This window comes from Anastrepha obliqua, chromosome 5 (assembly GCF_027943255.1).
Source record: "Anastrepha obliqua isolate idAnaObli1 chromosome 5, idAnaObli1_1.0, whole genome shotgun sequence".
Lineage (NCBI taxonomy): Eukaryota > Metazoa > Arthropoda > Insecta > Diptera > Tephritidae > Anastrepha > Anastrepha obliqua.
In genome coordinates this window covers 42205897-42219858 of record NC_072896.1, presented here as the reverse complement: position 1 = coordinate 42219858, position 13962 = coordinate 42205897, and the positions used below count along the sequence as shown (strand labels likewise).

General features: G+C 38.7%; 2 protein-coding genes across 2 annotated transcripts; both read left to right on the top strand.

Annotated features, from left to right (window-relative positions):
• Nucleotides 1-4537: 4537 nt before the first annotated feature.
• Nucleotides 4538-5217, top strand: LOC129247795 (bis(5'-nucleosyl)-tetraphosphatase [asymmetrical]). The gene is made up of 2 exons (XM_054887106.1): nucleotides 4538-4789; nucleotides 4863-5217. Exons 1-2 carry the CDS (start codon nucleotides 4617-4619, stop codon nucleotides 5107-5109), a joined length of 420 nt encoding a protein of 139 aa, XP_054743081.1. The 5' UTR covers nucleotides 4538-4616; the 3' UTR covers nucleotides 5110-5217.
• Nucleotides 5218-7003: 1786 nt separating this feature from the next.
• On the top strand, nucleotides 7004-12482 carry LOC129247986 (protein pigeon). Its single transcript, XM_054887376.1, has 8 exons — nucleotides 7004-7175; nucleotides 7233-7661; nucleotides 7720-8033; nucleotides 8095-9300; nucleotides 9373-9605; nucleotides 9664-9878; nucleotides 9956-10180; nucleotides 10663-12482. Exons 1-8 carry the CDS (start codon nucleotides 7112-7114, stop codon nucleotides 10800-10802), a joined length of 2826 nt encoding a protein of 941 aa, XP_054743351.1. The 5' UTR covers nucleotides 7004-7111; the 3' UTR covers nucleotides 10803-12482.
• The last annotated feature ends 1480 nt before the right edge of the window (nucleotides 12483-13962 follow it).

The following is a 13962-nucleotide window of genomic DNA, read 5'->3' as shown; positions in this document are numbered from 1 at the left end:
ACAAAGACGGCGATCTGGTGACTGACGTACAGAGCAATCTTAAATTATGGAGGGAACACTTCTCGAACCTGTTAAACAGTGACAGCTGCGCATGTCGTAGAGAATGTGAAGATCCCGATACCCCAATCGATGACGACGGAATTGTAGTTCCGTTACCCGACCATGACGAGGTGAGAATAGCAATATCACGGCTACAGAACAACAAAGCCGCGGGCGCCGACGGACTGCCGGCTGAGCTATTCAAACATGGCGGCGAGGAGCTGGTAAGGTGCATGCATCAGCTCCTATGCAAAATATGGTCGGATGAAAGCATGCCTGCCGATTGGAATTTAAGTGTGCTCTGCCCAATCCATAAGAAGGGCGACCCTGCAATTTGTGCCAATTACCGCGGGATTAGTCTTCTAAATATCGCCTATAAGGTTCTAGCGAGCGTATTGTGTGAAAGGCTGAAGCCCACCGTCAACCAACTGATTGGACCTTATCAGTGTGGCTTCAGACCTGGAAAGTCTACCATCGACCAAATATTCTCAATACGCCAAATCTTGGAAAAGACCCATGAAAGGAGAATCGACACACACCACCTTTTCGTCGACTTCAAAGCTGCATTCGACAGTACGGAAAGGAGTTACCTGTATGCCGCGATGTCTGAATTTGGTATCCCCGCAAAACTAATACGGCTATGTAAGATGACGTTGCTCAACACCAGCAGCGCCGTCAGAATTGGGAAGGACCTCTCCGAGCCGTTTGATACCAAACGAGGTTTCAGACAGGGTGACTCGCTGTCGTGTGACTTCTTTAACCTGATGTTGGAGAGCATCGTACGAGCCGCAGAACTTAATCGCTCAGGCACAATATTTTATAAGAGCGTACAATTGTTGGCGTATGCCGATGATATCGATATCATCGGCCTTAACAACCGCGCTGTTAGTTCTGCCTTCTCCAAACTGGATAAAGAGGCAAAGCGAATGGGTTTGGTGGTGAACGAGGACAAAACGAAGTACCTCCTGTCTTCAAACAAACAGTCGGCGCACTCGCGTATCGGCACCCACGTCACTGTAGACAGTTATAATTTTGAGGTTGTAAAAGACTTCGTGTATTTAGGAACCAGCATTAACACCGATAACAATGTCAGCCTTGAAATCCAACGTAGAATCTCTCTTGCCAACAAGTGCTACTTTGGACTAAGTAGGCAATTGAGCAGTAAAGTCCTCTCTCGACGAACAAAACTAACACTCTACAAGACTCTCATCATGCCCGTCCTGACGTATGGCGCAGAAGCTTGGACGATGTCAACATCCGATGAAGCGACGCTTGGAGTGTTCGAGAGAAAGATTCTGCGTAAGATTTTTGGACCTTTGCACGTTGGCAACGGCGAATATCGCAGACGATGGAACGATGAGCTGTATGAGCTTTACGACGACATAGACATAGCGCAGCGAATAAAGATCCAGCGGCTACGTTGGCTGGGTCATGTCGTCCGAATGGATACAAACGCTCCGGCTTTGAAAGTATTCGATGCGGTACCAGCTGGTGGTAGTAGAGGAAGAGGAAGGCCTCCTCTGCGTTGGAAAGATCAGGTGGAGAAGGACAATTGGCGCCGGTTAGCACGAGAAAGAAACGACTGGCGCGCTTTGTTAAACTCGGCCAAAATCGCGTAAGCGGTTATCGCGCCAATTAAGAAGAAGAAGATATGACAGACATCGCACTGCTAATCGGAGGAGGTGACGCAAAACATGATATATGTGAAAGACCGAGCTCGGTATTTAGAAATCTTGGAAGGATTTTATATCTGGATTTTGTTTATCAAATACCGAATAAAGGAAGATTACTTTCCCGCGGTGGCAGGCCGCAAGAAGTAAATAAATATAATTCTGATTCTTTGTTACATTTTCGTTGAAATTTTCATAATCAAACTGCATTGTTGCTCTAGCGAAGTCTCCTTCTATGAATTAACATCGTTGTGGAAAGTAAGGAATAACTGCATTTTAATGCTTTATTATCATTCGTACTTTAACAATTTATCACTCGAGGCCTAATTTTTGGAAGAGATGCTAGGGAGTGGTTCCTGAACAACTTTTGTAACACCTCAACACTCATAATAGTTTTCCCATTATTTGCGTCGTTGTTGTTGTGTTTGCATGCAAAATATTCATTCATATACCGATCATTGACGATAATATAATATTTATAAAAATCATTAATATTTTTCAAAACAACTAAGAAAGTGCTAAATTCGGTACAGTGTGAGGTTTAAGTTAAATTTAACTAGGACTCTCTGTTAATTTTTGGAATTAAACAAACTCAAAGACAATGAGAGTTATAGGTTGTAACATCATCAAATAGGCATGTTTTTTCTAGGATCTAAATAATATTTATGTCAGATCTAACGGAAGACAATCTAACGTGTACCAGGTTTGGACGAGATTTATTAAGTCAACGAAATAAACGGATTTATACCAACTAAAAGTGGTCGTGTCAGCATCCATTTCCTCAAAATTTAGCTTGCGTTGAATGAAATTTAGAATTTATGACTTTTCACTCCATTTACACCACTTGAAAATTACCGTTAAGTGTGTACTGATATTACTTAATGACTTTGCGTCATTTTAATGAAGGCGTGGTGATAGCACCGATTTCCTAACTATTACCAATCATCTAAATTTTCTTTTCTTTTATAATTTCAATTATCATTATGATGGTATTTTATAGAATAACTAGCAAACCCGGCCCGCTTCGCTGGGCACACTTAAATAGAATAGATATGGTTTAGAACAGAAAAGATATGGTTTTCATATTATGTATGTCTTTATTCTCACATTATTTATTTCTTTATTCATACCACGTTTTTGTCTCTATCTCGAGACCCCAGTCACGGAGCGGCACGAAAAATACTCTGAACTAAAGCATTCACTAACAGCTTCCATTTGATACCTATATTGTACATACACATCCGAAGGTTACCCGGGCCCACGTTTTGACCTATATCTCGAGACCCTAGTCACGGGGCGGCATGAAAAATACTCTGTACTAAAGCATTCACCAACAGCTTCAATTTGCTATCCATATTGTACAAACACATTCTGGGGTCCACGTTTTGGTCTCTATCTGGAGACCCTAGTCACGGAGCGGCACGAAAAATACTCTGAACTAAAGCATTCACCAACAGCTTCCATTTGATATCCATATTGTACAAACACATTCTAGGGTCCACGTGTTGCTTTCTATCTCGAGACCTTAGTCACGGAGCGGCATTGAAAATACTCTGAACTAAAGCATTCACCAACAGCTTCCATTTGATACCCTATTGTACAAACACATTCTAGGGTCCACGTTTTGGTCTCTATCTGGAGACCCTAGTTACGGAGCGGCACGAAAAATACTCTGAACTAAAGCATTCACACACAGCTTTCATTTGATACCTATATTGTACATACACATCCGAAGGTTACCCGGGCCCACGTTTTGACCTTTATCCCGAGACCCTAGTCACGGGGCGGCATGAAAAATACTCTGTACTAAAGCATTCACCAACAGCTTTCAATTGATATCCATATTGTACAAACACATTCTAGGGTCCACGTGTTGCTCTCTATCCCGAGACCCTAGTCACGGAGCGGCATGAAAAATACTCTGAACTAAAGCATTCACCAACAGCTTCCATTTGATACCCATATTGTATATACACATCCGAAGGTTACCCGGGCCCACGTTTTGACCTATATCTCGAGACCCCAGTCACGAAGCGGCATGAGAAATACTCTGTACTAAAGCATTCACCAACAGCTTTCAATTGATATCCATATTGTACAAACACATTCTAGGGTCCACGTGTTGGTCTCAATCTCGGGACCCTAGTCACGGAGCGGCATGAAAAATACTCTGAACTAAAGCATTCACCAACAGCTTCAGTTTGATATCCATATTGTACAAACACATTCTAGGCTCCATGTTTTGGTCTCTATCTCGAGACCCTAGTCACGGAGCGGCATGAAAAATACTCTGAACTAAAGCATTCACCAACAGTTTCCATTTGATACCCATATTGTACATACACATCCGAAGGTTACCCGGGCCCACATAGGGGTGGACTACCCTTAACATTTAGGGGGATGAAAAATAGATGTTGGCCGATTCTCCACCCTGGCCGACAATCACGCTAAGGATCACAAAAATCGGTCGAGCCGTTTCGGAGGAGTTCAAGTTCGAACACCGTGACAGGAGAATTTTATATATAAGATAATAAGTTTTCTAATGATTTATATTATGCTAATTTTTTTGGAGAACACAAAAATGCTTACACAAACTCGGTTACGTAGTCTTCTTCTATCAGTTTTTACAAGTGAACACAAACGTTTCGTTCACTTACTTTGTTACTTACAGCTCATTAAGTCATTAAGAGAAAGTTTTCACTTACGCTCTTGATTTACATTGATGGCTGGTGATGGCTAATTTTGTTATTGAATACAACTATGTGTGGTACGCGAACATAGCTATTACAAAATATTCCGAACGAACTCTTATTGGGCAATCAGCTGTTCTTGTTTACGTTTTCTTGCCGCTGTATTTCCCAAAACATTCACTTTTACAATTTCCATTTTGACCACTTACCCATTCCAATGGCTAGACGTGCTGCAGGCTTGGTAATATTTCGGCGGGTTACTCAACAGATTGAGTATCTGTTATTACGCGCATCTTATGGCGATTTCCATTGGAGTTCACCTAAGGGTCACGTCGATCCAGGCGAAGACGACTTTACAACAGCTTTACGGGAGACTAAAGAAGAAGCCGGGCAAGTGCTCTATGATATATTTTTAGCTATAATAATAATTGAACATACATATATATTTATTGGCCTTTTGCAGATATTCAGAGGAAGATTTAATAATTTTTAAGAATAAATCTAAAGTACTGAACTACACAGTAAAAGGGAAGCCAAAAGTAGTTGTCTATTGGCTAGCTCAATTAAAAAATCCCGCCCAAGAACCGAAATTATCCGATGAGCACACTGAAATGATGTGGCTACCGAAAGATGCCGCAAAAGATATTATTGGTTATAAAGAAAACCAGGAAATGATTGAAGAGTTTCACGAATTCATACTAGGGCTATAAAAATTTCCTCGATTTGACTGTTGTATGTATTTTATAGGCCTAAAGCAAAAGCAAAATACAATAGGTAACAGAAATACCCTATAAGCGATAAGCACGAACCCTTCAAAACAGTTTTTTATTTTAATTTTTTTTCCGGCCAGATTTTACAAATACTAAAAACCTTCCAAATTTTTAATATTTCTGTATATATTGGGACTTGAGAAAAATATACATCGCCCTGGATAGTAAATATCAATATTTTTGTATAAATATGGAAATATTGCAACTTGAGAAAATATTTAATCTTGCATTTTACTACAGTAGAAACTCGATACTTACGATACAACTTTTTTTTCATTTTAGTACTTGCGACATGAGAAAATTTTTACCTCTTGCAACATTTTTTGTTTTGTATTTTTCTTTGCCTCTTTTTATGTAGTACTTTTTAAAGTAAAGCTCGGGGAAGTACCGTTGATGTCATTTTTTTAATTGAATCAGCTGAATGAATTTAGGGGAATTAGACGGTACAATTCATTTGCTGACGAAATGACAGTTTTGCGTGGTGTGCCCTCATAATGGCAAAGAGAAAATTTACGCTGCTACAGCCCATGGATCAAAATGTTGTAAGACTCACTAAATTGAATTATAATATAAAAAATTCCTCTTATGTCGCACTGTTGCTTGTGGAGAAATTTTCGATGAGTCTCTGAGAAATATTGATCTGAAAAATTGAATATGCTTTTGAAATAGTGCAAGGGATGTGTTACTGCAATTTCAATTCAGTCATTGTTTCAAAAACTGTTTGAAAAGCGTTTGACTGGGATCGGGGCGATATCATTCCTCTATCGGAGTTATGATTACAGAATGCTGATCATGCAAAGCAACTTTGTGCGGTAAGTAGAACCATCGCAGCAAGTCTCCCAATCTGAAGTCGAGCAGCGGATTGTTGAACCTGTTTCGGAACCTACAGCTGTAAATGAAGAATTCTGCAATAAAGACGACGAAACAGTCGGGGAAGGAGCTAACGACGTGATACTAAATGAGAATAAAATTACATCGGAAGAGGTAATATTAGCATTCAATATATGCTTGGATTGCGCAGAGAAAAACAATGCTTGCTTAAACGTGCTCTACGGTAACATTTGATAATATATTTTTTCAACCTTTTGTGGCGGCATCGTGGGTACCGCAAGATTGCATTCTAGGACGATTATTATTTGTTTTGTTGATGACTTTGGGTCCTGCCTTTCCTCTTCAAAACTTCTTTTAAATACAGTTGCTCTTTTATAAGCCATTTTGGAGACTCTCTAGCGCTTCAGTCTGAGTTTGAAAAATTTCATTCTTGGTATACTCGGATACGTCTGTTTTCGAGTATTGAAAGGTATATATTATCATGGTACCTTCGCTAGATAAAAATGTATAATGGGCATATTCATACACATATTCATTGTTGGGTAATTGGCCGAGCTGCTCATTCAAATTGCTTCTCCATGGCATAAATTCACTCGGAGCTTAGTCAATACCAGCCGAGGAAGGACCGCTATTGTCTATCATTTGTTGCTTCATGCCTACAGGGGATTTCGGACCAGGGCCCAATCGTATGGGACAAAAAAATCTATTCAAAAGCGGCAGCCGCAATTCCATAAACAAGAAGTAAACAATTGAATTCAATTTTTCGTACTCAAAAAAGAGAAGCCTGACGGAGCGGATCGATTTTTGAAAGTGAAACAAGTCCAATGGCGTTGCAAAATTATTTGCCATCCGCCATATATTCGAGTATCATGATAACCTGTAATAACTGTGAATTATTAATAACTATGAGATTGATAAATTTCAGTGGCAACTTTGGTAACCATCATAACTTTGGTTTGAAATTGGCTAAGCCGGCAGCACTGCTTAGGAGATGTAAACAAAACGTACCACGAAGCAATCACCGTCTGAATGAGCTATTGATTTCCTGTCATATATTTTCTTGAAATGGTATTGAAAATATCCTAAAAGTTCGAGTGTAAAATAAATAAAAATGCTGAGGCAAGAAAATTTAGCTGCTAATTTTTGCGGTCTCTTGGCAGCGCAAGGATTCAAAGGTATGTCAATGTAGATATCCATTACATATCTCAACCACTAAATTGAAAAATATTTAGAAAAAGCAGTTGAATGGCGCATACTTGGACAGGAACGCGATGGGTCTATGCTAACTTCTTGGATTTTTGAGGATTTAAATGTTGAAGTGCGGGAGTCATGCATTGGACTTTTTAACGCTAATGCAAAGACGTTGCGCATATTACATCGTTTTGAGAAAGTGTGTCTCGAAATAATACAGGCTACCACCAATAGTAGTGGTACTTTATTGGTATATGTTGAGAAGAAACCGTGTTCTGTGGACAATGGAGAGATCCGTCCACTTTACCAAGCCTACATTGTTGAAACACGCTCTCCCAATGGGTGTGCTAAGCCTTTACTCGATATCCCAACATATAGGCAAGTAATGGCGCAATTTTTATGGCGAACAGAAAAAGTTGCGGAAAAGCAACCTAGTCAAGAGAAGTTTCTGCTACTTATTCATGAGACATGTAAGTATTGGTGAACAATTTTTGAAGGTTATAACTTACCAACATTTATTCTCAACAGCAATAAAGCAATTTGCCTGCAACCTAAAACAGCGTGAAGTTAGTGAAGCAAATCAAAACAGTTCAATGGAAGGCGAACTTTTAGATAACTGGTATTTGGACACCAGCATGCTTGTTTCGGAGACTATTGCTAGGAATTTCAGTTGGTCTCAGTGGGACTCGGATAACCAGGCATTATATTATATTCACCTAAAGCCTAAAGCAAAAAGTTTGAGCCTTATGGAGCGCGATGAAACTGAGAAAACCAAAGAAAATGAATTAAGTCCCACACTATCGGCTTTTCAGTTTAATGAGAAATTACCCACAGAGACGGTGGTATGTTCCACAATTTTTGAATGTTTAAGTTATGTTCTTTATTTGCTTTCCTTTATTCCAGCTTAATATCCCACTAAATTTGCCGAAATTGCCCCAAGGCTCATTCGAGGGTGAACCTGTTTATGAAGACGATGCGGTTCCCTTAAGAGTGCACGATTCCTCGCTGAATCTAATTATATTGACTAATGGCTCCGGTATGCTTTTTGTGTGCCACTATTACCTGTATCAACCTATACAGCCGAAAAATGTAGACGACACACCTGCAGATGGTGCGGATACCTCTCAAAAGGTTAATGTGCACTTCGCCTATTCAGTAACACTTCTACATCATGGATGCGTTGTACACTGTGTAATGCCCGGTGTACCGTGGGAAAAGGCTCGTCTACTGAAACCAACATTCGCGTTACATGGTTCCCATCATTTGCTAGTTTTTCAGCCGGACTTGTTCGTACATTTGCTTGATGTGGGTTCGACCCACGAGCCATGTTGCCATATAGTCTGTCCGGCGCATAATCGCAATCCACTGACTCAACTTGTATCGTGCCAGAAATGGGGATCTTTGGCATATGATGTTGCTACGCTCGACTTGGTCTCACTCAATGTACCTCGAGGACATTTGATTGAAGCTTTTCGCAACGACACATCCGTCGATAACCGTCTCAGTATTATTCATTACTTTCTTCTGCATTCCAATGATATGGATGTGCTCGCGGAATTGCTTAGTATCATAATGGAAAGACCGCTATCGCTGGATACAGTAGCTTTGCTCAAAGAAGCTTTGGTGGCGGGCAGTTATGCTGCCACCCTGCGTGGTCTGCCGGCTGACGCTGCATCGCTTGCCCGATTTCTACCCCTTACCACAGCTGATCCGTCACGCCCAATTCAGGCTCGTGTGGCAGATATTAACGTAGGCTTGTCGCATGAAAGTCTATATAACACGAGCATGATGTTATTATCTCCGCATCAGCGTTTATCACCGTATCATTCAGATATTTGGACACGCTTGTGGGAGCATTTGAACGAAGCTGGCCAAAAGGAAAAACGCCGCTTCAATTCGGAGCAGGTGAGCGAGAAACTTATGTTTTCGCTGTCATGCTATCAACCAGAAGCGCTGTCGCGTTGCACAACACCACTAACGCCTAGTGGAATTGGAGGCAACAGTTTTAGCGACTTTTCTACATCTAATAGACGTAGCTGCAACGAAGTTCTACCTTTTATTGAGATCGAGACGTGCACCGCTACAAAACAGGAACATGTTATATCCGTGGCAAGTGCTTGCTTCAGCTATAAATATTATTCATACATACATATATATAACTAACCTATTTTTGGTTCACAGAATATGCGTGAGTTAAGCGTGCATTTGGTCAAACATTCAGCTAAGCCCAATACGGGATTTCGTTGGCTAAAAGAAACCTTTTTTGAGCGTTCGCAGGCTCCTGCCCACGTACACGCCGTTGCCACGCAATACGTGAGCTCTCAGCTTGAATTGTCACGCGCACTTTGCTCACTTGTTTGTCGCGCGGCGGGTTTGGATGCGCGCAATGAAACAGCGCGTGGTTTTCAATTAATGTAAGCGTCATTTGCGTTTAGTTTAACACATGAAATCACGTTTTTCTTTAATATTTAGAGACCAAATGACCAACGGGCAACAATATTCACTATTCCTAATTCTGAAGCGCTATTGCTTAGCGGTGGATTCCATAGCTTTCCCATTGCCACAAGGCTTCGCTTCATTCTTTACTTACCTCGGATATCGCGCCTTAACATTTGAGATGTTTTTGCAGTATGTGGAGAATCACGTATTTGAATTGCAGGTCGATGTCATGAAAACAATTGTTAACGGTAAATAAACATTTAGAAACATGAGAAATCAAATATTAATTATAGTCTTACTTGCTGTAAAACTATTTACTTAACAGGTATTGACGATACCGTAGACGGAGTTGAAAAGAAACTTTCCTTGCTATCAGCGCTTCCAAAATCTCGAGCTCAGCGTTTACTGAAGAACTGGTCACATCCCGAGAGTTTGATGATACGTGGACGCGAGCATGCAGCTAATATATTATCTGGGCAGCCAGTGCAACAGCGTGCCACCAGCACTGGTGTAAGTGGCAACACGCAGAGCCGCACATCATTGAGAAGTGGTTAGTTCGTAAAGAGTTTCAAAATAATAACAAAGCACTCAATTTTATTAGAGACTCATTTATTTAATAAGTTTTACTTTCATTTATTTAATTAGTTTTACTTTCATTTATTTAATTAGTCTTATTTTCATTTATTTTTATTCATTCTTTCATTTTGCTCATTCCTCTGTTAGACCTTAATAACGAAAAGGCTCTCTCATTTTCGGGGTTCAATATGGTTTTTGCATCAATCCTTGCTTTAATAATTATCATTGGTTTATTGTTGTTGGGCTTCACATATTTAAAACCTTAAACTTATTATATAAAACAATCAGGGTAAGCATAAAGCGTACGGGTTAATAGAATCCAGTGCGCATATCTTTGTTTGTGTCTTAAAAGTTTAACTGTTTGTTATATTATAGAATAAATTTTGTTCTTGTGTTTTTGTGAAAAAGATCTCACTGTCAAAGTAATTATCGCATGATACTTTTATTACATTTTAGATGTCGCTGCCGATACATTGTCGCCATTAGACTCATTTTTGGATCTACTTACCGCCAAAGCCAACCTTAACGAGCTGGACTACAATTTACTAATAGAAACTACGATCTCCTCAATGGAAAGAATTAATACTAAAGAGTAGTGTGTTCCATTTAATATGTGTATGAGTATTTGAGGCTTACTATATCTTTTTGTACCGGAAAAGCATTCAGGCATGTGCCATAGAAATGAAGTATAAAGCCAATAGCTTAAAATGAGGCTTAAAAATTGTATTGAATTATGTACCGAGTATTTCATTTGAATTACCAGTATTTTGTATATATATGTTTGCATGTTTTTGTTGTTACCCCCTAACTAGTTAGATATGTAAGGTAATTTGTATCGAACAATAATTTGTTTGTGTATTATTGAAATTCTTTTGTATAAGGGGTTAGGGTAGTCAGAGAGAGATGATTTTCAATAAATTTTTTTTGTTAGTCAATTGCTTTATTTTAAAAAATAAAAACATAGCATTAATAAATCATATTTCGACTTGGCTTTAGCAAAACTTCAAAAAAAAAATATATATATTGATTGTTGTTGTTGTAGCAGTACCTTTGCCCAGTCAGTGTAGCGTAATCACCGGTCGTCTTCGTCTAGCTCTAATAATTGTAAAAGTTATCGCTGTTTGTGTGGAGCCCATTTCTCCAGAAGTATCTTGCGCTGATCATCACAAGTCCTTGGAGATTCATCTAAAATCAACCGGACAAGAGAAACTAGTTTTATTAATAGATAATCTTGAGCCTGATCGAAGCTTTTTTTTGTCAAAATTAACAATATAGCGGCCTCAGGAAATATTTTTCAGATATTCGCGAAAAAAACCGACAATTAATTGTTTGAAAAAATCGAAATTTTTGAAAACAAAGAAACGAGTTTTTTATGTTTTTCAAAAGCAGTATAAATTTTATTGAAATCTACCAAGCGGCTTTTAAGTTACAGTGATCACCAGTTTAAAAAATCTAGTTTTGAGAAAAACGCATTTAAAATTTTGCCCGAGACCGAGCGCCCTTTGTTAATTGTTGAATAACTCGAAAAGTATTTGTCGGATTCACTTCAAATTTTCACACAATATTTTTAAGATATTATACTTTAAGAAAATGCAAAAAAAAATCCAATTTTTCGAAAATTCTGACTACCCTAAACCCTATAAATATTGAATAACATTGTGTGACTAAAATCAATTTTTTGTTATCCAGGAAAAACTTCATATGCACGTGTTGCATACTCAGTTTTTCACCTTTTCATCAATTAAATTTTTTAAAGTACTTTAAGGTTTCAAAGGACTGAACTTAACAACAATTTTTTTTTGAATATTTATTCACACTCTATGATATTCATATCGATATCAAACCAGAGAGAATATACCTAAGTATTTACTCTTTGCCATGACAGATTCAGATTTATTATGGTATCTGTTGGGTATACTTTATTTCATTGGAAAAAAGTTCAACTACTTTTTTTTAAACTGTATAAAACAGCAAGAAGAACTAAGTAGAAACGTAAGCACACATTTTTTCTTTAATAGCTAGATATTATACTCTTTCGCTTGAACATTTTGCCCTTTGAAACTTTGTAGTCCTTAAAAAAATTAAATTCATTATTTTCTATTTATTTTTCACTTAATTTTCAAATCTTGTTAAATTACTTCATATCTCGTTACTTATTTAATAAAATCTAAAAATGACATTACCAACAACAACATACTCGTATTCTAAATTAGTATCAACTTATAAAGATCAACTCTTGCAAATAAAGGGCAATTTCAAGGGCCGATGTTGAATGTGAACCACCCCTAAACGTCAACTTTTTTTCTACATTTCATTTGACATTTTTCAATTTTAGACTAACTCAATTCGAACCATGGAAAGATACACAATCGAGCAACGCGTTAAAGTTATTTAGGCTTATTATGAAAACGGGCGTTCAAATCAAAATGCATATCGCGCACTTCGTGAAGAAAATCATTTCAGGCACATTTTCACCTCAGTGGGTTCGTCAATAAGCAGAATTGCCGCATTTGGGCGAATGATAATCCAAGAGTGATTGCCGAAAAACCAATGCACCCACAAAGAGTGACTGTTTGTTGCGGTTTATGGGCCGGCGGCATCATTGAGCCGTACCAATATTATCATAATAAAGAGAAATGACAATAATTTCCTAAAAAAATTGAATTTTATTCAAAATCAACACCGGCCCTTCAAACTTAACCACCCTTTATATATGAACTCTGTAATCATGATCCAATCATTATTTCATATATACAACTGTGTTCGAAATAATAGCAGTGGTCTATGAAAATTTTAGTCATAGTTTTTTTACACTTAAATTGCACTTATTATTTAAATTTATTCACACCAGAACATAGGCCCAAATACTACCGCTCTGTATTTAAATAAGTTGATGATTCAGTTGTTCCATTCATGAAGTCCAAAATGCTCGGATGTTCAGCCAAAACGATAGCGAATGCCAAAAAATGGACACCAAATGCCGAAATAAGAGGTCGAAAGGAAGCTGTTTCGAGGGCAGAGTAAGGAAAGTGGTGGCATTAGCTCGAGAGAAGCCCTTTTATACCTCAAAAAAATTAAGGATGAGTTAAATTTTAGTATTACTCGTAGAAAGAAGCTGATCGCAGTTAAACTTTTCGGCAGAAGCCCAAGAAGGGTGCCTTTACTCCAACCCCGGCATGTGCAAGCCAGAATTAAATTTGCCGAAGAGCACATGCACTGGCCAGTCGAAAACTAGCGTTATATTTTATGGTCCGATGAAACAAGAATTTTTTATTTGGTTCGAGAGGACGCTGAGAGTATGTACGAAGGCCAGAAAATGCTTCTTTTGAACCCAGATATGTTTCTCGAACGATCAAACATGGAGGTGGCATAATCAATTTGTAGAAATGCTTCTCTTACTATGGCAGAGGTCCGCTATCCGCGGATCAAAGAGAACATGGATGCCAAATTGTACGTAGAAATAATGTAGTCGACTATGCTACCACACGCAGAATGGAAGATGCCACCGAAATGGGTCTATCAACAAGACAACGACCCTAAGCATACCAGCAAGTTGGTTTGTTTCAAATGGAGTTGAGGTCAGGGACTGGCCGGCTCAGTCCCCTGATCTTGAGAATCTTTGGGCAGAGGTCTAGGAAGTAGTAGTGAAAGAAAATCCTTCAAATACGTAGCAGTTGTGGAGTGTTGGGAAGAAAGCATGGAAAGCCATTCCTCTCGAGAAATGCAAGCGTTTCGTGGATTCTATGCCGAGGAGAT